The sequence below is a fragment of the Eumetopias jubatus genome, unplaced genomic scaffold (assembly GCF_037043125.1).
Source record: "Eumetopias jubatus isolate StellerSeaLion01/CBP00866 unplaced genomic scaffold, mEumJub1_p1.0 scaffold_8, whole genome shotgun sequence".
In the NCBI taxonomy this organism is placed as follows: Eukaryota; Metazoa; Chordata; class Mammalia; order Carnivora; family Otariidae; genus Eumetopias; species Eumetopias jubatus.
This window is the reverse complement of record NW_028274814.1, coordinates 78,826,509-78,852,707: the sequence shown is the minus strand read 5'-3', so window position 1 is coordinate 78,852,707 and position 26,199 is coordinate 78,826,509. Positions and strand designations below refer to the sequence as shown.

General features: G+C 44.8%; 1 protein-coding gene across 3 annotated transcripts in view; it reads left to right on the top strand.

Moving 5' to 3' along the window:
• The first annotated feature begins 8,835 nt into the window (after positions 1–8,835).
• The window catches only part of FMNL3 (formin like 3), a 51,348-nt gene continuing 33,984 nt past the window's right edge, over positions 8,836–26,199 (top strand). For all 3 annotated transcript variants that reach the window (XM_028125570.2, XM_028125566.2, XM_028125565.2), the window contains exon 1: positions 8,836–9,241. In XM_028125570.2, the coding sequence (XP_027981371.1) occupies positions 9,116–9,241 (126 nt within the window). In that variant the 5' untranslated portion in view covers positions 8,836–9,115. The remainder of the gene's footprint in view (positions 9,242–26,199) is intronic.

The window sequence follows — 26,199 nt, the reverse complement described above, 5'->3', positions numbered from 1 at the left end:
CCAGATGCTATGGTAAACACTAGAGATGTGCTTGTGCAAATAGGTACAGCCCCAGCCCCCGTGGAGTTTTCATGCTAGTGGGAAAGACAGACAAACCAAAAATCACGTAAGTGAATATATACAAGAGGTTTCTTTCCAGTCCAACCGTCTCTGCTTTAATTTTTTTCTCAGGTATAATTGACATATAACAAACTGCATATATTTAAAGCATCCAATTTCATGAGTTTTGACATGAAACCATCATCATATTTTTTTTAAGATTTTTAATTTATTTATTTGAGAGAGAGCGAGAGCCAGAGAGATCACAGAGGGAGAGGGAGAGGAAGAAGCAGACTCACCTCTGAGCAGAGAGCCCGATGTGGGGCTCAATCCCAGGACCCTGAGATCATGACCTGAGCCGAAGGCAGACACTTAACTAACTGAGCCACCCAGGTACACCGAAACCATCATCATAATCAAGATAATGGACATATCCATTATGCCTCCCAAACTTCCTCATGCTCCTTCATAATCTTTCCTGCCTTTATCCTCCCTTATCCCTAGGCAAACACTGATCTGGTTTCTATCATTGTAGATTAGTTTGAATTTTCTAGAATTTTATATGTGTATTCATATACACATATATACATATACATATAAACATATATACATATATATAAACAGTGTATTCATACTGTATGGTCATATCGTTTGGCCTCTTTTAATCAAGATAATTATTTGAGATTATCCATCATTATAGTATCGTACTTGATCTCTTCCTATTCATTTTGTTATCCCATTGTATGGATAATATAATGGGATATTTAATTTGTTTATCCACTCACTTGGCAATGGGCCTTGGGATTGTTTCCAGTCTTTTGCTATTCCAAAGTGCTAAGAACATTTGTGTACCAGTCTTTGTGTGCCCATGTGTTTTCTTTTCTCTGGAGTAAATATCTAGAAGTAGAATGATTACATCACATGGTAGGTGTATGTTTAACTTTTTAAGAAACTGCTATTTTCCAAAGTGGTTTTACCATTTTATGCTCCCACAAATAGTATGTGAGAAGTCTAGATTCTCCACATCATCACCAACACTCAGATCAGACTTTTTAATTTTAGGTGTGTAATGGTATCTCATTGTGGTCTTAATTTGCATTTCCCTAATGATGAATGATATTAAATATCCTTTCATGTGCTTATTTGTCATCCATATATCTTCTTTGGTGAGTGATCTGTTCAAATTTTTTGCCCATTTTTTTAAAAAATTGGGCTGTTTATTTTTCTTATCATTGATTTTTGAGACTTATTTATATATTCTGGATACAAGTTCTTTGTCAGATAGGTGATTTGCAATATTTTCTCTGGGGCTTGTGGCTTGTTTTTACTTCTCTTAACAATGCCTTTCAGGGGTGCCTCTGCCTCACTGCCTCACTCAGTAGAGCATGTAACTTTGATCTCAGGGTTGTGAGTTCAAGCCCCACATTGGGCATGGAGCCTACTTAAAAAACAAAAACAAAAAACAAAAGCAAAAAACCTTTCAAAGAACTTTCAAAGAGCCTTTCAAAGAGCATTAGTTTTTAATTTTGATGAAGCCCAATATGTCAATTCATTCTTTTACAGATAGTGCTTTTAGAATCATAGCTAATAAATTTTGCCTCACCCACATCACAGAAAAGGGTGAACTATAGCCTGAAGGAGGTGACTGAAGAGACAAAGACCAAAGACCAAACCGGCCACCAAGATAGGCATTGGGCAAGGCAGGTGGGGAAGGAGGAAAAGACCCAATTGCAGAGGACAAGACTTTGGGTGGATTTCAGACTAGCAGAGCTGTGGGTATGGATAGTTCGCGTTCATCGTATATTCCCATCTCCTTCTGGTGTGCTTTCCCACACTGCAGAGGCTGAAAAGCTAAGGATTATATTTCTCAGAAAGCCTTGCAGGCAGTCTGATGTATTTGGGTGAGATTTAGAAGGCAGAAGTGAGACAAAGGCCGTTGTATTGCAGCTTTGGCTATTTCTCCTGGCAAGCAAATTCATGGAGATGTGATATATTTGTATAGCAGTGATTCAGTGATGTCTCCTGCTTTGTAAATATTGGGAGGTGGTTGCATCAGAGTGTAACAGCAGCAATGTCCTGATCATAGCTTCCAGATCTCAGGATCACACTTGCAGGCACTTGTTCTTAGACCCAGTCATCGGCAGAGACCTCCAGATACACCACGCTCCCTGACTGTGGGAAAGGTAGCAGCTTCCTTGGTGGAGTTTCAGCCTACAGTGGGCTCCTCTAGACTTCCCAGTTGATTTTGTAAGCACTGTGTCCTAGCCTCCTTACAATACTTGGAGGAACTTTTGTCTCCTGCATTGAACCCTGAGTGATACAAGCAGACAGATTGTATCTGGGAGGAATGGTAAAGAACAAAGGGACTGCCATTGTGTGGCAAGAATGTGACAATGTATGAAGTCATTCATCTGTTCAATGAGCATGTAACAGACATGAAGTGGGTGGTATTGCTAGATACTAGGAATATCTACTTGCCCTGAAGGAGCTTACACAATTTGATGATTTCATGGTATGATGATAAAGATATGTTGGGACACTATGTGCTCATGGACATGTTCTCAATTAAACTTGGAAAGTCATGAAAGAGGTGACCTGTAAGCTTTATTTTAGTGGATGAGAGGAATTAGCCAGCAAAGAGAGAGGGAAAGAGCATTCTATGTGTAAAAGTGTAAATTATCAAGAAAAACTTTTACTTATTATTTTTTAAGATTTTTAGCTATTTATTTGAGAGAGAGAGAGAGAGCCGGAGAGAGGGCACAAGCAAGGGGAGTAGCAGAGGGAGAGGGAGAAGCAGGCTTCCCGCAGAGCAGGGAGCCCAATGTGGGGCTCAGTCCCAGGACCCCAGGATCATGACCTGAGCCGAAGGCAGACGGTTAACCGACTGAACCACCCAGGAGCACCCTAAGAAAAACTTTTAAATGTCTGTTCACATTCCCCTCCCCCACCCTCCACACCTTCCCAGGAAAGAGAAGGAGAAAGGAAGTGTATGTTTCTCAAGATTTTAGAGGATGGGACTGGAGGTACTGTAGGAACTGCCTCGGTAGGGAGGGTGCAGGTGGAGGCAGGAGTTTGAAAGTGTTTCGAGTAAAGAGATGGAAGCAGTTGATCTAAGAGAGATTCTGGGCTTCCCTAGAGATTAAGGGTAAGACACATCCTCAATCTGGCCTCAACTTTTCAATCTTCTTTATTCCCTCACCTCTTACAAGAGAATCAGAATGTTATGGGATTCCAAGGCCGAGTTCAGTTTCAGCGCCAGGGTCACCACTTACTAGCATATGGCTTTGAACATATTATTTAACTTCATTTAGTCCATTTATTCATCTATGTAATGAGGATAATGATAATATCCCCCTCCTACAGTGTTGTAAAGATAAAATCAGGTAATGGATGTGAAAAAAATATTGTAAATTATAAAGCACTGTAAAAATATTAGTCACTATCATCTAATGGGTGTGACTAAGTCTTCTTGATTCTGTCTCCAGTATATCTCTGTTATAGACTGAATTGTGTCCTCCCCAAATTCATATGTTGAAACCTAACCCCCAAGGTGACTGTATTTGGTGATAGGGCCTTTAAAGAGGCAATTAAGGTTGAAGGAGGTCATAAGGGTGGGGCCTAATGCAATAGGACTGGCATCCTACTAAAAAGACACACTACAACCCTCTTTCTCCAAGTCCGAACAGAAGTGAGACCATATGAGCACACAGCAAGAAAGTGGCCATGTACAAGTCAGGAAGAGAGGTTTCACCAGAAACCAACACTGATGGCACCTTCATCTTGGACTTCTAGCCTCCAGGGCTGTGAGAAAATAAATTTCTGTTGTTTAAGACACCCAATCTGCGGTATTTTGTTATGGCAACCCAAGCAGGCTAATGTAATCTTTACCTATGACTTTATTTCTCTTCATTCCCCTGCTCTGATTTGGTTCCTGCCCTTCTCTTTTCCATATCATCTCTGTAGAGCTTTCTGTATTCTCAATCCTGATAAAGGAATCTTTCCAAAGGGCATGCTGGAAAACCATCTAGGAATCAGAACTATCTACAGCATAGGACAAACTCCTCAGCGGAGCACAAGAATCCTCTTCAACTTGATTTGACATGCCTCTCCAGCTTTGTCTCCTATCCTCCTGCTATACACACATCCTTTGCTTCAGCCTCACCGAAATTCTTACCATTGCTTAGACTTCCATGCTCTTTCACAGTTCTCTATTTTGGCCCGTAATTTTTCCTCCTTCCTGAAATGCCCCTTCCCCTCCTGATCACCCCTCCTTCCATCACCTTCTCATCACACTGTCTCACCTTTCCCTCTGGCACATCTATTCATCTTTCAGCCCTGGCTCAAGTGTCACCTGCTCTCCGAAGCCCCCCTTTATAGCTCCACCCTCAGTTCTCTTGGGAACATTTTGCACATCCCTCTATTCCAATACTTATTACACTGTTTTGTAAATATGTTGAGACTCTTTCCTAGGAGATAGTGAGCACCTGAAAGAAAGACACCTAGTCATCATTGAATCTCCCTTCATATTTATGAAACAGGAGGTGCTGGGTACATACGTTTCAAATAAACAAACAAAAAATCCCACAGTCCAGACAAGACACAGACACAAAATTGAACAACAGAAAGCAGTAGAGGAACCAGGAGTTATGTATCTGGGTATCCTCCATGGCCCCTAGCACAGTGTCTTGCATATAGTAGTAGACTCTCAGTAAATGTTCCAAATGAAAAGTTGAGAAAATAAGAGTCATGATCATTTAAATCTGGGAGAACTCAAGGATGGGACTTAGAAGCTGGTATCCATCAATGATTCCATCTGATGCCTTCAAACTCAGTCCATATCCTCTCTACCTTGCCTCCCCTGCCTGTCAGCTCGTTTGAAGTCAGGGTGTCTCTTATTCATCTTTGTATCTTGCATTCTTTATCTATTTACTGGTATCTAGCCAGATGCTTCGCACATGATAGGCATCCAATAGGTATTTGTTGCGTTTTTGTTAAAAAACTAAAGATTATGCTTAGTGCATGTGGGATGTGTATAGGCTACATAGAAGAAAGCAGAAATCTAAAACAGGGACACAGCAGGGGTGAACTCATTCCCTATTACTACTTTAACAAATTACCACAAACTAGTGGCTTAAAACAACACAGATTTATTATGTTACAGTTCTAGATGTTAGATGTCTGAAAATGGGTCTTACAGGGCTAAAATTAAAGTGTTAACAGGGCTGTGTTCCTTCCAGAGGCTCTAGGGGAGAATCTATTTCCTTGCCTTTCCCAGTTTCTAAAGGCTGCTGCATTCCTTGGCTTAGGGCCCTGCATCCCTCCAACTTCTGCTTCTGTTGCTATGTCTCCTCTCATTCTGACCCTTCTGCCTCGCTCTTAGAAGGGCCCTTGCGATTACATTGAACACACTCAGATAACCCGTGATAATCTTCTCATCTCAAAATCCCTAACTTAATCACATCTGCAAAGTCCCTTTTGGCATGTAAAATAACATATTCACAGGTTCTGGGGATCAGGACATGGGCATTTTGGAGAGCCATTATTATGCTTAGCACAAAGAACTAAGCTGAAGATGTAAGAATGTACAACAAATGTTTGGAGGTGGACGTTTCCAGCTGAAGCAAAGGGTTCATAAAATATTAGAGCCAGGTAAGATAGGAAAAGTAGTTTGAAAGGGCAATGGGGTTTAGAGTTGATATAGACCTTTGAATATCAGATTAAGTTTTGGCTTTATCTTGTATAAAGTTGGAAACTTTGAAGGTGGGTGAGCAGAGAGTTAACAATGAAAGCACTAATCTAGCAGACTCCAGAAGTCTGTAGAGTATGTAGATCTGGTGGTCAAGCAAAACCAAAAATAAAATGTTGGGGACCAAAAGACCACATAAGGGTAAATACACTGCTGTTTACTGTCTTATTGAGTCTCTTCTTTCTGCTGGATGTTCCTTAAGCAACTGTTAAAAAAGTGATTGATGAATTATTTCCCCTTTTGAATTCTCAGTTTTTTGTCTAGTAGAAGTCTTCAGTATATTATAACTCTTCTGCTTTAGAAGAGTCTGCCACAGCAATTGGGGAAATATGTGTTTGGGGGGAGGGAAGGAAAAGAGGGGATAAGATGTGAGTTGATTGATTTGTCTAACTGTTGTTTTTTTTTTTTAAGATTTTATTTATTTATTTGACAGAGGAAGACACAGTGAGAGAGGGAACACAAGCAGGGGGAGTGGGAGAGGGAGAAGCAGGCTCGCTGCTGAGCAGGGAGCCCGATGTGGGGCTTGATCCCAGGACCCTGAGATCATGACCTGAGCTGAAGGCAGATTGGCTCAACGATTGAGCCACCCAGGCGCCCCAATTTGTCCAACTGTTTGGAAGAGGCTGATCTTCACAGGAGAGAGTTTCAGTGGTCTGAAAAGACAGGGACTCCTCCACTTTTGGGTTGTAAGCAATAGAAACAATGCAGACTGACTCACAAAAGAGAATTTACCAGCTTTAAATAGCATCCACATGATGATTTCCAAACTGATACTACCAACCTAGATCTCCAGATTCATTTATATCCAATTGCCAAGTGGCTAACTCTACTTGGATGTCCAGTCAGCAAATCAAATTCATCACAGTCAACACCCTGTTTCTAATCTTCCCTTTCTGGCTCTCCCTCAACAAACCTACTCCTCTCTCCATTTTGGTTAGTGAAAACACCACCCTCCCCGTTGCTCAGGTCAAATAAAAACTTTGAATGTGGGGGGTGAATAAAAGATAATTCCAAAGTGCCAAACAATTCTATTGGTCCCACTTTGACCATTTCCGGGGCTCCTGCCTGGCTCAGTCAGTAGAGCATGTGACTCTTGATCTCAGCGTTGTGAGTTCATACCCCACGCTGGGCATGGAGTTTACATAAATAAATAAATAAATAAATAAATAAATAAATAAATAAATAAATAAAGTTTAGAGATAACTATGTATCTATAGACAAAATGTGGAAAAAAAAAAGAATCTGACCATTTCTCTCTGTCTGTACAGCTATCCTGGTTCAAACCACCACCATCTCTCCACCTGTATTATCTCACACTGGCCTCTTTGCTGTTCCTCTAACACATGACACATAGTATGGACTTGCCATCCTCTCTGGATCATTCTTCCCTCAGATATCCACATGGCTTACTCCCTTACTTTCTTCAGATCTTTATCCAAATCCAAACGTCATCTTATTACGGAGGCCTTCTCTGACCGTCTTATTTAAAATTTTAACCTCTCTTCCACCTCTATCCCTTTTTAGTTTTTTTTTTCATTAACACTGATCACTAGCATCTGTACATTTTACTTGTTAGTTGTAAGTGTAAATTCTGAAAGGGCAAGGTATATGCCTTTTTTGTTTACAGATGTATCTTCAAAACCTAAAACAGTATCTGACATATAATAAGCTTTTCAGTAAAAATTTGTTGAATAAATAAAGAAAAAGTCAAGGTGATAACTTCAGGCATGGTTAGATTCAGGTTTTCAGGATGTTGCTAGAACTCTGTCCTATCTCTTAGCTTTGCTTTCCCCAGCAGACTTGAGGTGTCATGGGTGAAGGCATGATGGCTACCAGCAGCTCCAGATTTACATCCTAATGATCCAGCAGCCCTAATGGAAACAGAGTGTCTCTTTCCTGACTGTTCCAGTAAAAGAAAGCCTTGGAAATGAGTCTTATATTCTGGGTTTGGGTCAAGTGTTGATCCCTAAAACAGTCTCTGAGGGTAGGGGAAGAAAATACTGTGACTGGCAGGGCCTAGGTCATAAGGCCCCCTGGAAAGGGGGTGAAGTTCAGCTCCACTTGGACTGAGAAGAGGGGATTGGTGGTTCCCTAAGAGGAATTGGGGTGCTATTACTTGAAGAAAAGGAATGGAAGCTAGGCTAGCAGAAAAAACAGATGTTCATCACATCATCAGTGATGACCCACCAGCAGACCTAGCCCAGAACAGCATTATTCTTCTACACCTCCATTTTTACGTCCAGCCAGATCAGCCTCTGAACTTTGGTAAGATTCTCTCCTTCTAAATGCCTTTTCACCTGTCAGTTAAAGTCTTCCTCGCCCCTCAGTGCCCAATTCAAATGAGTTCCTTATAACTCTTAACAGACGTGGTCTCTCTCCCTCTCCTGAGCATCCTAGTTGTTTCTTTTTTTCTTTTTTAAAAAGATTTTATTTATTTATTTAACAGAGAGAGACACAGCGAGAGAGGGAACACAAGCAGGGGGAGTGGGAGAGGGAGAGGCAGCTTCCCAGGGCTCGATCCCAGAACTCTGGGATCATGACGTGAGCGGAAGGCAGACGCTTAACGACTGAGCCACCCAGGCACCCCATCCTAGTTGTTTCTACTTCTCGTGTAGCTAGCTTTACACACTGTGCCCTATATTTTACATATTTGTATGTTTTACGAGCTCCTTGTGGAAAGGGCCGGGTCCATTTCCCGGATGTCCAGGCCAGCGCCTCACACCTTCAGCAACCACGGTGATTCGATTCGCACCGGAGCCGCCAGGGCGCGCTAGGCGCCAGGCGCGAGGCCGCCGGGGCGGGGGGGGGGGGGGCAGGGAGGCGTTGTGATTGGCAGGTACGGTCGTCAATCAGGCGCGGGGGGCGGGGCGGGATGCTCAGGAGGCCTGTAGGCGAGAGGCGGGCCCTGCATGAATGGGGCGCGCGGCGCGCGGGCTGCAGTCGGCGTTCGGGGGTGGGGAAGCCGGAGTCTCGGCCGGGAGTGGGTGGGAGGAAGCGAAGTGGCGGGGGGGGGGTGGAAGGGAAAGAGCGCGAGGGGGCGGGGAGGGGCAGCGCGGGAGCGGCGAGCTGAGAGCGGCCAGGCGGCGGGTGTGAGCGAGAGCGGTGGCCACCCGGTCGGTCGCTTCGGTGCCGCTGTCCGCTGCGCTGCCCCCGCCCTTGCCGCGCGTCACCGCCTGCGGGACCCCGAGGAGCTCCCAGCGCCCCGAACGGGGCAGAGGAGTCGAGACTAGGGGAGCCGACGCTGAGGGAGGAGCCGGGTCGGAGCGGCCGAGCCCAAGGCCCCCGGGCGTGGAGGTGGGGGGCTGAGGCCCCCGAGGGGGCCCCGCTGCGATGGGCAACCTGGAGAGCGCCGAGGGGGGCCCGGGCGAGCCGCCTTCAGTCTCGTTGCTGCCGCCGCCGGGCAAGATGCCGATGCCTGAGCCCTGTGAACTGGAAGAGAGGTTCGCCTTGGTGCTGGTGAGAGCTGAGCCCAGTCCCTTCCCCCTCCTACCGTCCCCGAGGTCCCAGTGCCCGGGGTAGGACTTTGCCGGGGTGCCCCTATCCGGCCCACCCCTTCGGGGGGGGGGTTCCGATAGACACAGTGTCTTCTTGGCAATCTCTGAGCAGCCGCTGGTCGCCCGACAGCCCCGTCGGGGACCTCCGACCGCGACCTCAACCGCTGGACACAGGAGGAGGGGTCCTCAGCGTGGGACCTCCCCAGGATCCACACTTCTTCCTCTTCCCTACCCCTTCTGCAGCCCTCGCACTTCTCCCCACTTCCCCGACAGCCTTCCCAGGTCCCTAGAATTCTCATTTCTAAGCCTCTTGCTGGTGCCGGGGAATTCAGAAACCTGGGGCCGGCCCACTCTTCAGCCCAAGTTAGGGTTCTCTGACTGGGGAGACCGCCTCTCGTGTTAACATGGAGGCTTCCCAGGGAGTGGGTCCCACTTCCAGCCCAGACCAGATGTTTGGGGGAGAGGTGGGGGAATGGAGAGGGGGCTGGGAGCTCTCGAAGGGGGTGGAATAAAGAGTGATGCCATTCTACTTATTTTCAGAATGGCCTGCAGGCATCCTGCAAAGTTATAGTGGATTTGTCTAAAAGGCTGAACATGTGGATAAGCCATTTCACTAGTGTATTTTTCCAACTGAAACAATACACAAACCATCCCGCCTCCTTTTTTTCCTCCCTTTTTATGTTAAGCCCTAGTGGCTGGTTTGTGTTCTTTTGCCTGTGCTTCCTTTTAGTCTTTCTGTAGGTTCCCCAAAGATCTGTATAGATGAATTTTAAGCCTGCTTTGGGATTCTCCTTTGGTGTGGGAACTGGACATTGGTCTCAGTGGCTCTGTGGATAGGGAGGATCTGAGCTGGTATCACTGGGATGGAGCCAGAAAATATGTTGGAGGTAATAATGAAGTTTTGGGGAAAGAAAATGAACGAAGTGATGGAACATTTGCTGGCAGAGGTAAACCTTTGAGAAATTTGGGGAAATAGTTCCCAGTCCCTCAAAGAACTCTCTAAAGGGGCAGTGTTAATGCTGCTGTTATTGTTATTGTTGGTATGGCCTGAAGGGCCTGCTTTGCCTTTGCCCATGCCGAGGGAATAGTTGTGGACTTGGCAGCCTTATTGGATTTCATCTGCCTTGGAATAGGGAGATTAGATCTGTTGGCAACAGTGGGACTGTCTAGAGATCCTGGCCTCTCCGATGGTGGAGAGCCTGACATTAGCCCACACTGGCACTGCAGCCAGCTCAGAGGCATTCCAAGGGGAAGCGATGTTACTGGAACCTCTCTGCCCACCAGCTCTGCAGAGGGCCAAAGGGATCTGGGCCACACATCCTGTAGCCCTCTGCATTTCCCCCAGCCTCCTCAAGGGGATGGGTGAGTCAGTGATTACTAATGTGCTGTGGCCAACTCAGAGGCTGAGGAGGAGAGATTGGGATTTGGTGCCCTTGAGAACAAGAGCTCAACTGTTGGGGAAAAGAGTGGGAGGGAATCTGCACTCCAGTGGGGGTGTGAATCCCCCCCACCCCACCCCAGTGAGCTGGCACGAGGTAGTTACAGAAATTGGAGAGAAAGGGATAGTTTGAGGTGGACTGGGTGGTGGGGAGCTGCCTTAGGTAGGGGCTGCCAGGCTGTTGGTCGTGAGAGCTCAGAACCAGAGTTGATCGAGTCCTCATTGGAACTTGGTTGACAAGTTTGTTTAGTTAGTTGGCAAACTGATGGCTTAATATCCACAAAATGCACGTGGTGTCCTGATTACTAACCACATCACCCAGAGAGCACAGGTCAAGCGGGAGCCGGGACCACCCACTTGCAAGTTATACTTTCTGTATAAAGTTTTGATTTGTTTCCTCTGGGCTTTTGTTTTGGTCTTGTTTCTGTGTGCCTGAGCTGCTGCTGATGGGGGGTTGGAACAGGGCAGGCCAGGGCTAGTTAGCTGTCTTATGGGAGGAGGGGATTTTACCTCACTTTTCCAACACAGGGAAATCATGCTTTCTTGGGGATTTGAGTTCTTCTCTGGGGGCTCCTTCCTCTGCTTCTGAAACATGCCCTTTTTACTATCCTTCTTTCTCCTGTCCTACTGTTTGGGAACGGTACTGGCTGTTGGATGTTTGTCCCTGGAGCAAGCTCAGGTGTATTTCCTGAATAGTCAGGAGAAGTGGAGTGTGTGTAGTAGAAAAAGCAAGGGCTGTCTTAGTAACTGTCTCAAGCTCTCTCTAAGCCTCATCTGTACATTTTATAGATTTCCTTACCTAGAAGATAGGGTAATAATTTCTGTCGTAGTAGGTTTATGAGAATTAGATGAGCCACGTATAATAAAGCCCTTGGTACTTTGTAGGTACTCTGTATAGATTAGCTTTTTTTCTTGATTGTGTGAGTCAGACAAGCTGCTCCTTTCTTTTTTCTTTCCCAGATTGTCAGCATCATTATGATAGATTTGGTTTTTGAAAAAGCTGTTTGAAAATCTGTTGAGATGACATACTGGTGTCCTGGTTAAACATATGTACTTTCAAGTCAAAGTGGGCTCAAATACTGGCCTCTTCACAATCTCTAGTTAGAAAAGTGTTTGGCCTTAAGCAAGTTGCTTCATCTCTTTGAGTCCCGGTTTCTTCTTATAAATGAAGATAATAATAGTATTTGCCACATGAAGTTGCTGTGTGGATATAATGAAACTGGAAGCCAAGTACTTAGATAGCAGAGTCTGGCAACTACTATATGCTCAGTAAATGGTAGCTTTTAAATGTGTAGCTCTCAGCAGTGACTCAGATCTGAGATCACTTGTATTCCCAAAAAGGATTTTAAGTTTAGAAATATGATGAAACCAATTACATATTTTGTGTAGCTAGTCTCAGGATATGCCTTCTGCTGTCAGAGGGAGGGCTTCCCCCAGTTCCAGTGTACCTGTGGAATACCCGCCCCCAAACCCGAAAACCACACTGGCTGAGGAAGTTGTATCATTGTGAGTCAAGGGCACAGGCTCCCAGCTTTCTGGTGTAGACACATGATCTGACACACAGCTTGACAGCCGAGGTTGGAGAGCTCAAGGTCTGAGGCCATGAGGTGATTTGTTCAGGACATTGATCCCAAGAGTCCTAACCTGGCCCAGTGCCCGAATCCAAGGCTTCCCCCTACTGCTCTGCTGGGATACTGATCCACTCATCCCTGGGGGCAGCCAAGGTCCGTGACTGGTCACCTCTGACTGGGATCGGTTCTACCATTTTTCTGGTGTGCTGTACAAATATTATTTTTCTGGTGTGCCCCGATATGAAAAAGGTTGTGAAGCTGTGTTATGCTGTCCCTCTGGGATCTTTCCTTACCCCCTGTCTGAACAGCAGCTCCTATTCTTTTGAGTACTGAGAAGTTTAGGGATGGTGCAATTATTGGAGCTTCTCTATCCATATCAGAATGAGAACCCATCTCTGGTCTGTCTGATAGTGCCACAGTCTGTGTTTTGGTCCCAACTAGGTTACTACCCAACCTCAATTTCTCAGAGCTAGTATTCTGGCCAGTACTGGCCTTTGCTAAGATAGAGAGGGGAGGCAGAGGGCTTTAAGGGCTTTGAAAGGATAGCTGTCTGCCCTTGCTGTGTTTGCACCCTCATTTTTCTCTTTGCTGACTTATTATGGACTTGAAATGGAGTCTAAAGTTTCTGATGCCAGAAAAAGCCCTGGTTATCCCTCAGGAGGAGGCTCTCAGGGCAGAAGGGTGGGGTTGTATGACAGAGCCTGTCCCTGCCATGGGTCCTCCGCTCACATTTCCCTGGTGATGACTGATGGCTTTGGGTTTTGCTGTAAGTACAGCGTTGATGTTGGAGCTAAGCTGGTATGGGTGCTAGTTGTCTAAGAGGCTTTGAGGACCTACTGTGACACAGAAAGGGGCTGGGAAAAACTTGGACTAAATATCAAGTTCCAAATGGCTACGATGGAAATTTTTTCCCAGCCCTGGGGATTGTGGTGAATTAGTTCAGGCTGGAATAGGACATGGGGGAGGGAGAGGACCCTTGACAGCAGCTGGTCAGAGGAACCCCCCTTGCTCAGAGACCTCACCGAGAAGACCTTGGGCCACCAGGAAGGAGCCTCATTCCCTTGACCTTCCCATATGACCCTCCTTAGACTGGGGGAGGTGTGGGGGGGCTGCGGGATAGGACTGATGGAGTGGGCTTCTTGTCATTTGGGAGTGTTTTCATTGCTCAGAGGGAGTTTCAGCTTTTTTTCTTTTTTTCTCTTAAAGTAATACTCATTCCCTAAGAAAAGTATGGGCAATTTAGAAAGAAGAAAAGATTAAAGATTTATACGGAAGAAAAACATCCGTATTTTCTCTAGTTCCATTACCAAATGGAGCCAATGTGTTTTAAAACCTTTCATATTTTTTTCTCTGAATAAGGTTTTGTACAATGTTGTAATATTGCTATATATTTTTTAATCCAGTTTGGGGTTTGTTTTCTTTTCCTTTGGCTTTGTTATTTCACTAGTTTTCCCAAGCCAGTCATTGTAAACATTTTTAAATGCTTGTACAGTGGCCCCTCCAGTGAATGTACCATTGTGTACTTAACTGTTCTATTGTTGGACATTTAGGTTGTTTGCTTCTGTTTGCCATCGAAAACAATGCTGTGATGAACATCTTGGTGTACAAAACCTTTTCAATATTTAGAGTTTTCCTTAGGATAGAAACCCAAAATTGAACCGGCTAGGTTGTAGGATATAAAGTTTTTAAGGTCCTCAATACATATTTCCAAATGGTTTTTAAAAAAGGAGTCATGCATGTGAGTTTCCTCAAAGGAGGGGAGGAGGATTGAGACTAGCTTCTTTTCTCCTGATTATGACAATAATACATGTTTATTAAGCAAATTTAGAAGTTAAAAATGTGGAGCACCTGGGTGGCTCAGTCGTTAAGCGTCTGCCTTCAGCTCAGGTCATGATCCCACGGTCCTGGGATCGAGCCCTGCGTCGGGCTCCCTGCTCCTCGGGAAGCCTGCTTCTCCCTCTCCCACTCCCCCTGCTTATGTTCCCTCTCTTGCTGTATCTCCCTCTGTCAAATAAATAAATAAAATCTTAAAAAAAAAGTTAAAAATGTAACAAGTATAAGCTATATAGAAAAGTATAAAGAAGAGAATTAAAGTCACCTGTAATCTCACTGTCTACCATTAACATTTTGATGTACTTATATATATCTTAACAATTAGGATCATACTGTGCAAATTGTTTTGTAAACTGATTTTTATTTTACTTTCTTAAGCATTTTCTCCTTTGTTTAAACATTCTTTAGTATCATGATTTCATAGCTGGATAGTAGTCCATAGTATAGTACTTTATTATTGCCTTATCTTTTATTTCTCTCTTTTTTTGCTACTAAAAATAACACTGTGAAGAATATCCTGTACATGTCTGAATATTTATTTAGGATAAATTGCTAGAAGTATAATTATTGGGTCAAAAGGGATATGCTTTTTAAAGTCCTCTGAGAAATATGCTTCTAAAAAAGTTGTACTAGTTGGCTTTTTCACTGACAGTGTGCATCCCCTTTCTCTATAAGCTAAACATTACCGGATGGTTTAACATTTTAAAAAACCTTTGCCAATTTCATTAATAAGAAATGGTGTCTTGTTTTACCTTGCATTTCTTTCAACATTTCATCATAAATGGTTTGGCCATCTTTTGTTTGTAATCTTTGCTCTCTGTTGGGGATTTATTACATATATATATATTCCTATGTAATAAATGTATCCATTTCCACATTTTTATTATAAAATTTTTTCACATAGGAAAAAGCATATTATATAAGATTAAAATAACTTAAAAAAATGGACACTGGTATATCTACTATGGAGTTCTTGGAATTGCTTCCTATCCCTTAATTTCTTCTCCCTGCTGTTTTATCTGGGACGAAGAAACCCTTGAGCTCAGGACTTGTTGGGCCTGGGACAAGTCTGCAGCTGGGATGGTCCAGGTGGCAGGCACACCAGTGTTTCAGAGCTCTGTTTGCGGAGAAACAACCCCTACAGCTGCTGAGAACAGGAACTAGTCGTGGTGGAAATAGCTAATCTTCAATGAAGTGAAAAAAGAAGCCAAGGTGGAGAGGAAATGAGACCACAGATCCTCCCCGGCCCCTGAGGTTGCCTGAAAAGGCTGGTTGGAGCCAGGACCCTGGTTCTGTGGTCAAGACCAGAGTTCCGCCCCAGAACCGACTGCAGTGGGCCCAGGGGACAGCAGCGCTGGCTGCCTGAAGTCAGTGTGTTAACTGGTCGACCAGGCTGGTCACCTCCATTCTGGGGGAAACGTTTCTCCCAAGTCTGAGCTAAGCTGAAGCAGTGCCAGGGAGAGGCCGGGGGTTCATTCCAGTTCGGAAATGCACTTCAGAGAAAAGGAAGGACCTTTTACTTTGAAGATAAGAGAGGGTGCTGTCTCCACACAGCACCCCCACCTCCTCCTCCTTGCTGGATACTTCGGGGCTCCCTCTTTGAACAGTACCAGGTGGGGACTTTAAGATTGTCATCCACAAAGAAAAGTGTATTCCAGAATAGAGATGAACTGAGCAGCTAGAATTCCCGAGTTCCCAGTTCCAGTCTTTTGCCTCGCTCAGCAAAGCCACATCTTTGTATGTTTTCCTTCCACATGGGAGAATGAATCACCCAAGGAACTGTCACGCTTGCCTCTCTGCCCTTGAGATCGTCTGGTTGCCTTTGCCTCCCACCCTGCTCTCTCCTTCTCTTTTTATCTTTCAGAATCCCCCTCTTTCCAGATTCTCTCACATTTTCTGTCTTCCATCCCCTCCCAGCAAAGTCATGGGCTGGGAGGTTGTGTGTTGGGCAGGAGAGGACCTGGGTAGGGTAGCCCCCGCCACACACATACTTTGCGAATTTGCATATTCTTCTCAGTTTATAAAGTACTTTGAGGTCCTTGAATGGTGTTGTAAATAATATTCAGAACCACAAGGGGCTAGCAGAATTATTTACATGAGGAATCTTGCCAGGAGAGGAAGGTTTAGACTGTTTACAATGTGATGCTTCAGTTCTTGTCCTCATGTCTTCCTCCTCTCCCCTCCCCATCTCTTTTACCACCTTCCCATCTTCACCCAGAGTTATCGCCAGGGGGGCTAGAGTTGGGGCTGGTGGTCTTGCCTCTGGGTCCCTAAAAACATTAACAGAGCTGGTATGTATTCTCTTCCTTTCCTACTTGCTCATCTACTCAGGTCTAGACTGGAGAATGTTGTAGCCCTCCTCCAGTTGCTCAGTGCCTCTTTAAGGAAGAGCTGGGGATGAGCCTGGCTCCGTACTTTAGGAGATGGTTATCTTGTTTTAAGAACTAACTACCTACCGGGGTGCCTGGGTGGTGCAGTCAATTAAACATCCCACTCTTGATTTCGGCTCAGGTCATGATCTCAGGGTCTTGGGATCGAGCCCCGCATCGGGCTCTGCGCTCAGTGCAGTCGGCTTGAGGTTCTCGCTGCCTCTCCCTCTCCCTCTGCCCCTCCCCACACTCCTGCACACACTATCTCTAAAATAAATAAAATCTTTAAAAATGTTTCTGAGCAAATTTCATTCTTTATGAAATGGGTAATGATAATACCTATCTTACAGGGTTTTGAGGATGTTTAAAGTAGAAAACATAGTGAAAATACTCTATAACCTATAAAGGTTCTACAAATAAATGTTTGTGGCATATATACTACCCACTCCACCAACCTCTGTTCCCATAAAGAAAAGTGGTTGCCGTGTGGGGGTGGTATGATCCCAGGAAGGGGTTTTCTGAAATAAGTGAAGATGTTTTGGTTATCATGCTGACTGGGTGGTGCTGCTGGTACTTCGTGACTGAGGGCCAGGGATATTAACTATCCCCCAGTGTTTGGGTCAGTGCCACACTGTAAAGAATGGTCCTGTCCACTTGCTGATAGCACCCCTGCTGAGAATCATCTTCTACTAATCTGTACCTCCATTGTCCTGTGTCCCAGTTGAGGATCGTGCTTCAGGAGCAGTAAAAGTGAAGGCAGAACCGTAGTTTTTGGTACGTAGTTTTGGTTCCCATTTCCTATTATACCCTCAGGCAAGAAATGGACCTCTCTTAGGACTTCTGTCTCTAGGTTTAAGGACTGATTCCCTGATTCCCTCTGTACTTTGGGCCCTACAGTAAATTTTATCAAGGAGCAGTTTGGGGTATGCATACTCCACTGCTGATCTTTACCCACGCCCGGTTAGCTCCTCAAGCCAAAGTAAAAATTCTTTTAGGTTGGGAATATGTTTGAGAGATCTTTGAACAATGCTTCTGAATCTTTTGGGTAACAGGCCCTTTTGAAAATCTGATTAGACCTGTGACCCCTAAGTCTCCCTGCCCTCATGCATATGTGCACACACATACACACACACAGTATGGTATTTGGGGGTTTAAAGCTTATTCTTGCATCTGCTAAGGAATTTCTGGCTTTGAGCCTAGAGGAATGGGAAGGTAGAGCTGGGTGAGAAGGTAGCAGAAGCTCCTTGATACAAGTACTCTTGATATTTTGTAAGGAGAAGAAGCCCTGGTTATCAGTTCAGATAAAATGATGTCTCTTGGTGGTGGTTCCAAACAAGAGAGCTTGTTGAAACTTGGCTGACTCCCATTCAGAGGGAGATATTCTGGTCCCCGGACCAGATTTAATTTTGGTTAAGGACACTTTGTGTTGGGGTCTGCCCTTTTGAACTACACCCTCAACCTCCAGGAACGTCTAGGTAGGGATGACAGGATGTACTATGACCAGCCAGGGGAACCAGTGGCATCCTTGCAGTGAGACCCAAATGTTAGGTCACATCCTGTGTTTGGAGGTACTACCTGCCTCAAGCGGTAGCTGTCTCCTGCAGGCCTAAATTCTCTGGGGATATCCAGGCAGTCTGCTCCCTAGGGTGTGCCTGAGAGGGAGCTGGGAACAACCAGTCTCTAGCAGTTACTTTTATGCTTAAATCCTTTTGCTTTCTGCCTTCCCGAAAAAACGAATAATAATTTTTAAATGACCTATATGCTTTTTGACTGCTCAGAATATTTCATACTAAAATTTTTGAAGGAAAATTCAGAGTTTTTAGGAGCCTTACTGTGAAAGAAAAATTTTTTTTCCAAGACAACATTAAAAATGCTTTTTTTCTGGGTAGAGTCTCTGTCTCATCCTTATAGGAATGGCTCAGTTTCTGGTCTCCACCAAATGCCTCAGTTTAACTGTATAGGTTAAGGAAAGAGAATTAACATTTGTTGGGTAGATGCCGCATGCTTTTGCATGCATTAATCAGTTAACTTGTCAACAACTTTGTGAGGCATTTGTGTCACTTGTTTTACAGGTGATGAAACCAGGGCTCAGAGCGGTTAACTAACCTCGAGAAGGTCTCAACTTAAATGTCACTTACTTAGGCCTTAAGCAAAAATTTTCAGTTAGATTTTTTGCTTATGCTAAAAGGACTGCTAGAAATACCACTTCCAAAAAACGATTAATCCTGGATTGCATATATAGATTTTTATTTCATTTTATTTTTATTTCATTTTATTTTTATTTTTTTTAAAGATTTTATTTATTTATTTGAGAGAGAATGAAAGAGAGCACGAAAGGGAAGAAGGTCAGAGGGAGAAGCAGACTCCCTGCTCAGCAGGGAGCCCGATGTGGGACTCGATCCCGGGACTCCAGGATCATGACCTGAGCCGAAGGCAGTCGCTCAACCAACTGAGCCACCCAGGCACCCTATTTCATTTTATTTTTAAAGATTTTATTTTTATTATTTGAGAGAGAGAGAGAACAAGCGAGGGGAGGGGCAGAAGGAAAGGGAGTGGCAGACTCCCCACTGAGCAGGGAGCCCGCAGTGTGTCTCGATTCCCAGGACCCCAGGATCATGACCTGAGCTGAAGGCAGATACTTAACTGACTGAGCCACCCAGGCGCCCTTCATATATAGATTTTTAAATGCATAGAAACATTTCTGGAGATATACAGCAGTTACCTCTGGGATGGAGAGTGAAGGAACTCTGGAGAGTGGGAGGAACAAGAAAGTCAAAGGGAATTTAATTTAGCTTTATAATGTTTACATTTTTTACAAGGAGAATGTACTTATGTGTTAATTACGTAATTAAAAGTTAAAGAAAAAATTCTTAATCTCACTAGAAGTCAAGGAAATAAACATTTAAAATATATACTTTTTATGCTAATCATCTAGGTGAAATTTGAGGGATTGATAATGTCTATGGGTGTCTTTAATGGTACATTAATACACTACTAATAGTGGGGTAATTTGGTACAGGTATTTTAGAAGGCATTTTATAGTGTCTATCAATTTCAAATGTCTGTACCCTCTGACCAGGCCATCTTCTAAGAAACTGCCTTACAGAACTGTTTATACACGTGCATGAAGGTACATATAAAGGATCCTCAGGGCTGCATTGTTTAACAGTAAAAAACTGGGAAAAACCTGATGGTCTATTTTGTGCCCAAATCGATTTCTCTTCCATTCGCCTAGTTACTCAAGGCAAATGCTGGGAGTTATCTTTAATTTTTTCCTTCTTCCTTCACCACACCCTATCAGCAAGCCCTGCTGATACCATCTCCAAAAATATATCTCAGATCTACCCATTTTCTCTATTTCTACTACCATGGCTTCAGTCCAAGCAATATCAGCTCTTGCTTCTATTATATCCAACCAGCTGGCTTCCTCTACTGCCCCTTTCTCCATCCCCCCATTCATTCTCCACAAAGCAAATTCAAAATACAAATCGCATAGCATTTTTCTCCCGCCAAAACCTTTATTTTTCATTTTTTCCACCTGCCTAAAACCTTTAATGGCTTCCTTTTGTACATACAAAAAAAAAAAAAAAAAGGCAAACTCCTGGCCTTCTTGGCCCTTAAGATTATGTATTATTTGGTCCTGCTGACCTCTTCAACCCCACTCACCCTCCTGTTTACCAAGCTCCACGTTAGCCTTCTTTCATTTCAGTACAAGCTCCTTTCTGTCTCAGGGCTTTTGCACAAGCTGTTTCCTCTTTTGGAATGCCTTTTCCCTGGATCTTCAAGTGGCTTGATCCAGCTTATACTTCAGGTCTCAGTTTAAAAAAAAAAAAATGCCACCTCTAAAAAATAAATGCCACCTCTCAGGCCTCCCTCACTTATTATTCTATATCTTAGCATGCTACTTATTTCTTTTGTATTACTTTTCATTTTAAAATTATTTGTTGATTACTTGTTTATTATCCATCTCCTGAGACTGTTGACTCCAGGAGGGTGGAGACTTTATGGATGCTTATCACTCTCCAGCCAAATAACTGGCACTGGGTCGACCTTCAATAAATGGCTGTGGCTGATGGGAATCTCCAAGACGTGTGTGTGTGTAAATATAATCATCTAAAAAAGCAATTAAAAGAAGACTGTGCATAATGCTTTTTAAGCCATGTATGTTTATATGTAAACATATAGAAAAAAGGCCTGGAAGAATCCACACCAAACTGTTACTTGTGGTGACCCTTGGGGGCAGTGGATAGAGTTGGGGGCTGAAGAGTGACTCTTTTTATTCTGTAAGCTTTCACATTGATTGAATTTTTTTTTTTTTTTTACAATATATACTCATGTATTTATTCCTCTTCTGAGGGAAAAGGAGGGAAAAAAAATAGGGGAGAAGGACTCAACTTTTTTTGCAAAAAAGAAAGCTCCTCTTTCTTATTCTCTGCACTGAGCCAGAAGAGGAGAGCAAGGAGAAAGGACACCAGTGGGGTCAGCAACTGGCCACAGCCCATTCCCTGCCCTGTGCTGAGCTGGCACTAGTTTTTAGAGTAGAAAGAATCCTAGGAGATGCTCTTCTGCCCTGAGGCTGCATTTTAAATTCTTTAATGCATGCATGATCTTGGTACCCCAGACACAGGTTGTATATTTTTAGCCTCTTTTATTTCTAGGCCAGTGTAAGCTGCACCTCCAGTCTTAGCAGAGCTGTAGCAGGTGACTTGAGCAAAGAGAATAAATGTGAGCTCTGGACTTCAATGCGGTTAAGTTTCTCAAAGTCAAGTCAGTTTAGCAGCCCTGACCCGCCTTGGAAGCCACATTCTCTAGATTCCTATCTCCCAGGAATACAGATAGCTAATCATTTTCACAGCTACCATTTCCAGTGCTAATGGTATGCCAGGCACCATGCAAAGCTCTTCACACATTATCTCACTTAATCATCACGACTTTATGAAGTAGTTTTATTATTTGCATTTTACAGATGAGGAAACCAGGAAGGTCCAGGAAGGTTAAGTAGCTCACTTAGGATCACACAGTGAATAAGGGGTGAAGTCAGGATCTGAATCCAAGCCGTCTGACTCCAAGCCCACATTGCGAGCTAGGGTTTCCTTCTCTTCTTGGGGTCAGCCCCCTTGCCCTCCGTGCTGCTTTGGAGGGGATTGTGTAGATCACGGCAGAATATACGGGAGGTTCCAGAACAACTCTTCCTTTGCTAAAAGGTGTGGTAGGAAGATTTGGGCTTTGGAGTCAGCCGGCTTATCCCACTAGGACATGGGCTATTCAAGTGTTTTGGTTTTAGGTTTCGGTTTCTTGCAGGGTTTTTTTGGTTTTTTTTTTTATTTACTATGTGCCAGCAATGCCATTGGGTATACAATGGTGAAAAACAAATAATCACCTCCGCCTTGGTGTTTACGGGGAAAGACAGATATTAAGCAAATATATACTTAATCGCAAATTATGATATGTCCTTGGGAGGCAAAGAACAAGTTGTTAGGAGAGAGCATAACAAAGGCTCCCTCTAAATGAAAGCCAGAAATAGCCTTGGAAGTTTATGAGAGGTTTTCTGCTTTCATTTCATTTTTCTTGTTTTCTTGATTTATTAAGGAAATAGGTCTTAGGTGCCTGCCGTAAACACGGCACTTCCCTGAGTACTTTGGAGAATACCAAGAAATAGAAGACAACGCTCACTAAGTTGGAGAGACAAGGCTATATACTTAGAACTGTACTTTGAACAGCCGGAGAATTAAAACAATTGTGTGCCCTCAGATTGTCTACAAAACTCCTTGTGTACCTCAGTTATCTTATCCATAACCTGGGGATGCTCTTCGTCTCGCCCAGTCCCATGCATTTGGGAAGACCAAGTGAGACCCCGAAGTGATGGGGTGTCACACAGCTACAAGCACAGAAGAATTGGAGGGTTAGGGAAGGATCACTGTGGCAGGGGGGTGCTGACCAGGCAGTGCTCTAAGGGGTCAGGTCTTCAGTGGGGGACAGGCGTGGCTAAGGAACCAGGAGGCTGTTGTAGGCCAGAGCATAGGGGAAAGGATTAAAGGGAAGATTGAGCCAGCCATGTGAGGGGCAGCCAGGAGCCCTGCTGCTGGGACAGAGGAGCCCAGGTACAGACAGGAAGGTGAGCTTGGATCAGGACAGATGGGCAGTTCACAGAGAGTTTTGTCTGAAGTGTCCCTGATTGTTAGAAAAGCCTGTGGAGGCCTTCTTTCCTGGCTTTCAATGGGGAATAGAGATTAGTTGGTAAGTGGTTCATGGCCATTCATGGGTTGGCTCTTTAAATTGAATGATTGTAATATAGGAGAAATAGATGGCGACTCAGTCCTTAGAGGTCACAAAATTGCAGAATAATTTGATGTAAGCAAAACTGGATAGAGGATGATCCTTGTTACCCCTGAACTGCAGAAGTCCAAAAATTCAGAAGACTTCATTTCTAGTTACCAGGTTTGGGGCTAATTCTTTCCTTTGCCAAATCTATCTTGCCTTCCTTTAGGGTGAAATGTTGTCTTGTACTAAATAATTTGTGTTATTAGCAATGCCTTGTTCATGGTAGGTGCTCAATAACTATAGCTCATCTGTGGCATAGTAATAGGGTCCAGCGTTTGTGAGCCACTTTCTACCTGCTAGTGTTTTCTTGCACGCCGTTGGCATAGAGGGTGGATGGATAACATCACACCCTCTTCAGGTGAGTGTCCAGGCCAGACACCTAGGAGTCACACTAGGCTACTGTTCCTCCCACGTCCTCTCCGTATGTACTACCACTGCCTAGTTGGTCCTCATCACTTGCCTGGTGTATTGTTACAGATCCCTTAGTGGTCTCTCTACTCTGGTCCTGCAGACCCACCTGCCCTGATCCATCGTGTAGCCATATGCAAAGACCTCAGGGAAGGGTTTTCTAGGAAGAGAGAACAGTCTGTGCATAGCCATGGAGTGGGAAGGGGCTTTGCACAACTGAGGACCTGAAGGAATGTCAGATTGGTTGACAAGATGCTGGAGAGAGGTGAGCGGGGCCCAGATCATGGAGGACCGTGTCAACTTTGGTAAGGAGTTTGGATATTATTGTAGGCGGAGTGATTTGATCTGCTTTATAGTATTAAGAGTTCATTATGGCTGCTGTATGGGGAATCCTGGAATCCGGCTCCCCTCTGGGCAGCATAGTGGCCTGAGTGAGACCAGGCTCCTCACTCAGCTTTGCCCAGCGGAGTGATCATGCCCCCTCTGTCCTTTCAGGTTTGACTGGTGCTCAGTCCTCACTCCTCTACCCACCCTCAGGCCAGAAAGGGCAGTGCCTGTGCTGGCCCCAGTGTTTGGCGTGCCTACCAGTGGCCTGAGCCTATAATTTGGCGGGTTGGCTGGTTACAAAAATAAAAAGTGCGACCTATAACTAAAGCTGAGTGGATTCAGTAAAGAGGGAGCTTTTAATTTGCAGAGGTCCTGGGCTGTATTTAAGTGGAGGAGAAATGTGTCTCCTCCCTAGGCGCTGTTCCATTTTCTCTCTTTAGTACCTGCTCTGGGCAGGGTTGGGGTTCATAGGCCTGGGGGTGAGCTGTGTGGGACTTTAGGGAGGTATTTGGAAGGGATGTTAGGGTCCAACAACAGGTTTGTAGGGCTTCCTGTGAAGTCGGTATTATTCAGTCTTGTTTCTTACGTAGCCCACTGGGATAGAAGTAGAGTTTTAATTTTTTTTTATTTATTATTATTTTTAAAGATTTTATTTATTTGACAGAGAGATAGAGAGCACAAGTAGGCAGAGAGGCAGGCAGAGGGAGAGAGAGAAGCAGGCTCCCCACTGAGCAGGGAAGACTGATGCGGGACTTGATCCCAGGACACCCTGGGATCACAACTTGAGCCGAAGGCAGACTCTTAACCAACTGAGCCACCCAGGCGCCCCAGGAGGATTGGATGCTAAGAGGCTTCTGGACTGGGGCATTTACCAAGGCCAGAACAGCTAACATAGCTCCTGGGACAGTAGTGAACTCTGGGGTGGTAGGGGCCACTCTTCTGTGGGTTCGTTTGCAGATTGGAGATCACATACTCTCCTCCCCTCGATGCCAGCCTCAGGGTGAGGCCCAGATGGTGTCCTAGAATGGATGGATGAGAGCTAACTGGGAAGGAGTGTCTCTGTTTGAACCTTATGTGTCCAGGATATGTTTGAGCCCCTTACTTTGGATAGGCTTCTTGTTGGTGGTTGTGGTTATTTTGTTTTTACTCGCTGCTAAGCGGAATCAGCATCACAGAAGGACTCATTATCCTCAGGCCCTTGGCAGTCAGGGCACTTGGTGAATCCCTTGTAAAGTGCTCACGTCTGCAGATTATTTTCCAATGCGTCTGGCATGTGTTCCAGAATGATGGTCCAATGGCAGCTATTACTTGCTCCCTTTGGGCTGGCTAATTACTGCTGGCATCGTGGGTGACTAAGGAATTAAGAATCTGTGCTTTTATGGGGCAGCTGGTCCTGGTGAGCTCCCAGAGCATTTATTTGTCATTTCTCCAGAATATCCTTGTTAAAAGTCTTGAGCATAACCTCAGGAGGTGAGGGGTAGCCAGCTAGACAGTGTATGGCAACATTTGACTTCTCGGTTAATTCTTTCCAAGAATTGTAAAGAAATCATCTCGTACCTGTTGCTGCAGAGGCCCAGGGGAATATCAAGGTGGTGTCATAACAGTATAAAAACACTACCAGTTATTTCTGATTGTTTTGGAGGCAAGAGGGCAGACAGCTTACTCCCTCCTTACTCTATGGCAAGGCAGGTGAAGATTCATGTCAGTACTCTGGAGGGCCTGAGGCTGTGAACTGAGAATGGTTAAGGTGTCATCTTCCCTGCCTGGAGAGGGAGAGAAGGACCCAGTGCCGGCCCTCAGAGACTCGCTGACTGCAGCCTAGCCTTCATTCACTCCGTAAGCATTACTGAGCACTTAGAATTATGTTAAGTGCCAGAAAAGTAAAGATGACTAAGACAGCGTCTGCCCCCAGGAGTGCAGTCTAGAGAGGGAGACAAACACACTAAACATATAATTGCAATCTACAGCTTGGGAGTGCAATGGTATAGATATTGCAGGAGCATCTGGGGGGGCCCAGAGGAGAGGTGGGGCTCGGGGAATACTGCCTGTGGGAGGAAATCTACTCTGGGTAAAGGGGTAATTGGGAGTTGGAGAGACGTGTGGGAGAGAAAGCGTTCTAGGTAGAGGGGACAGCATGAGCAGAGACAGCAAGGTGAGGCAGAGCAGATACATCAAGAATCCTCGTGCAGCAACTCAGGGTTGTTGGAGTGTGAGGAGTCAGCTGAGCGGTGGGGGGAGAGGCGAGAGTGGTCATGGACGCCTGGGTAGTGTGATGATGGCAGTGGGAGCCTGAACCAGGGCTGGCGTGTGTGATGGAGACCATGAGACAGAGTCGCCAAGGGGTTGCAAAAATTAAATGCAGGGAACTTGGCAACTGATCAGATTTGACATTGGGAAGATGGAGATGAGGGGTCGGGGAGGAATTCAGGATGCCACCCAGGTTTCCAGCTCGCTGGGATGAGTTAGATGGAGGTGCTACTGGTTGAGAACACAGGAGGGAAAATAACATAGAAGGAAAAGTGAGGAGGCCAGTTTGAGGCACGTGAGGTCATGGAGACTGGGGAAGTCCAGGTGGAACGTCTAATGGACAGTTGGATGATTAAAGCTGAAACCCAAAGAAGTCTGGGATCGAAGGAAACACTTGAGGTCATCA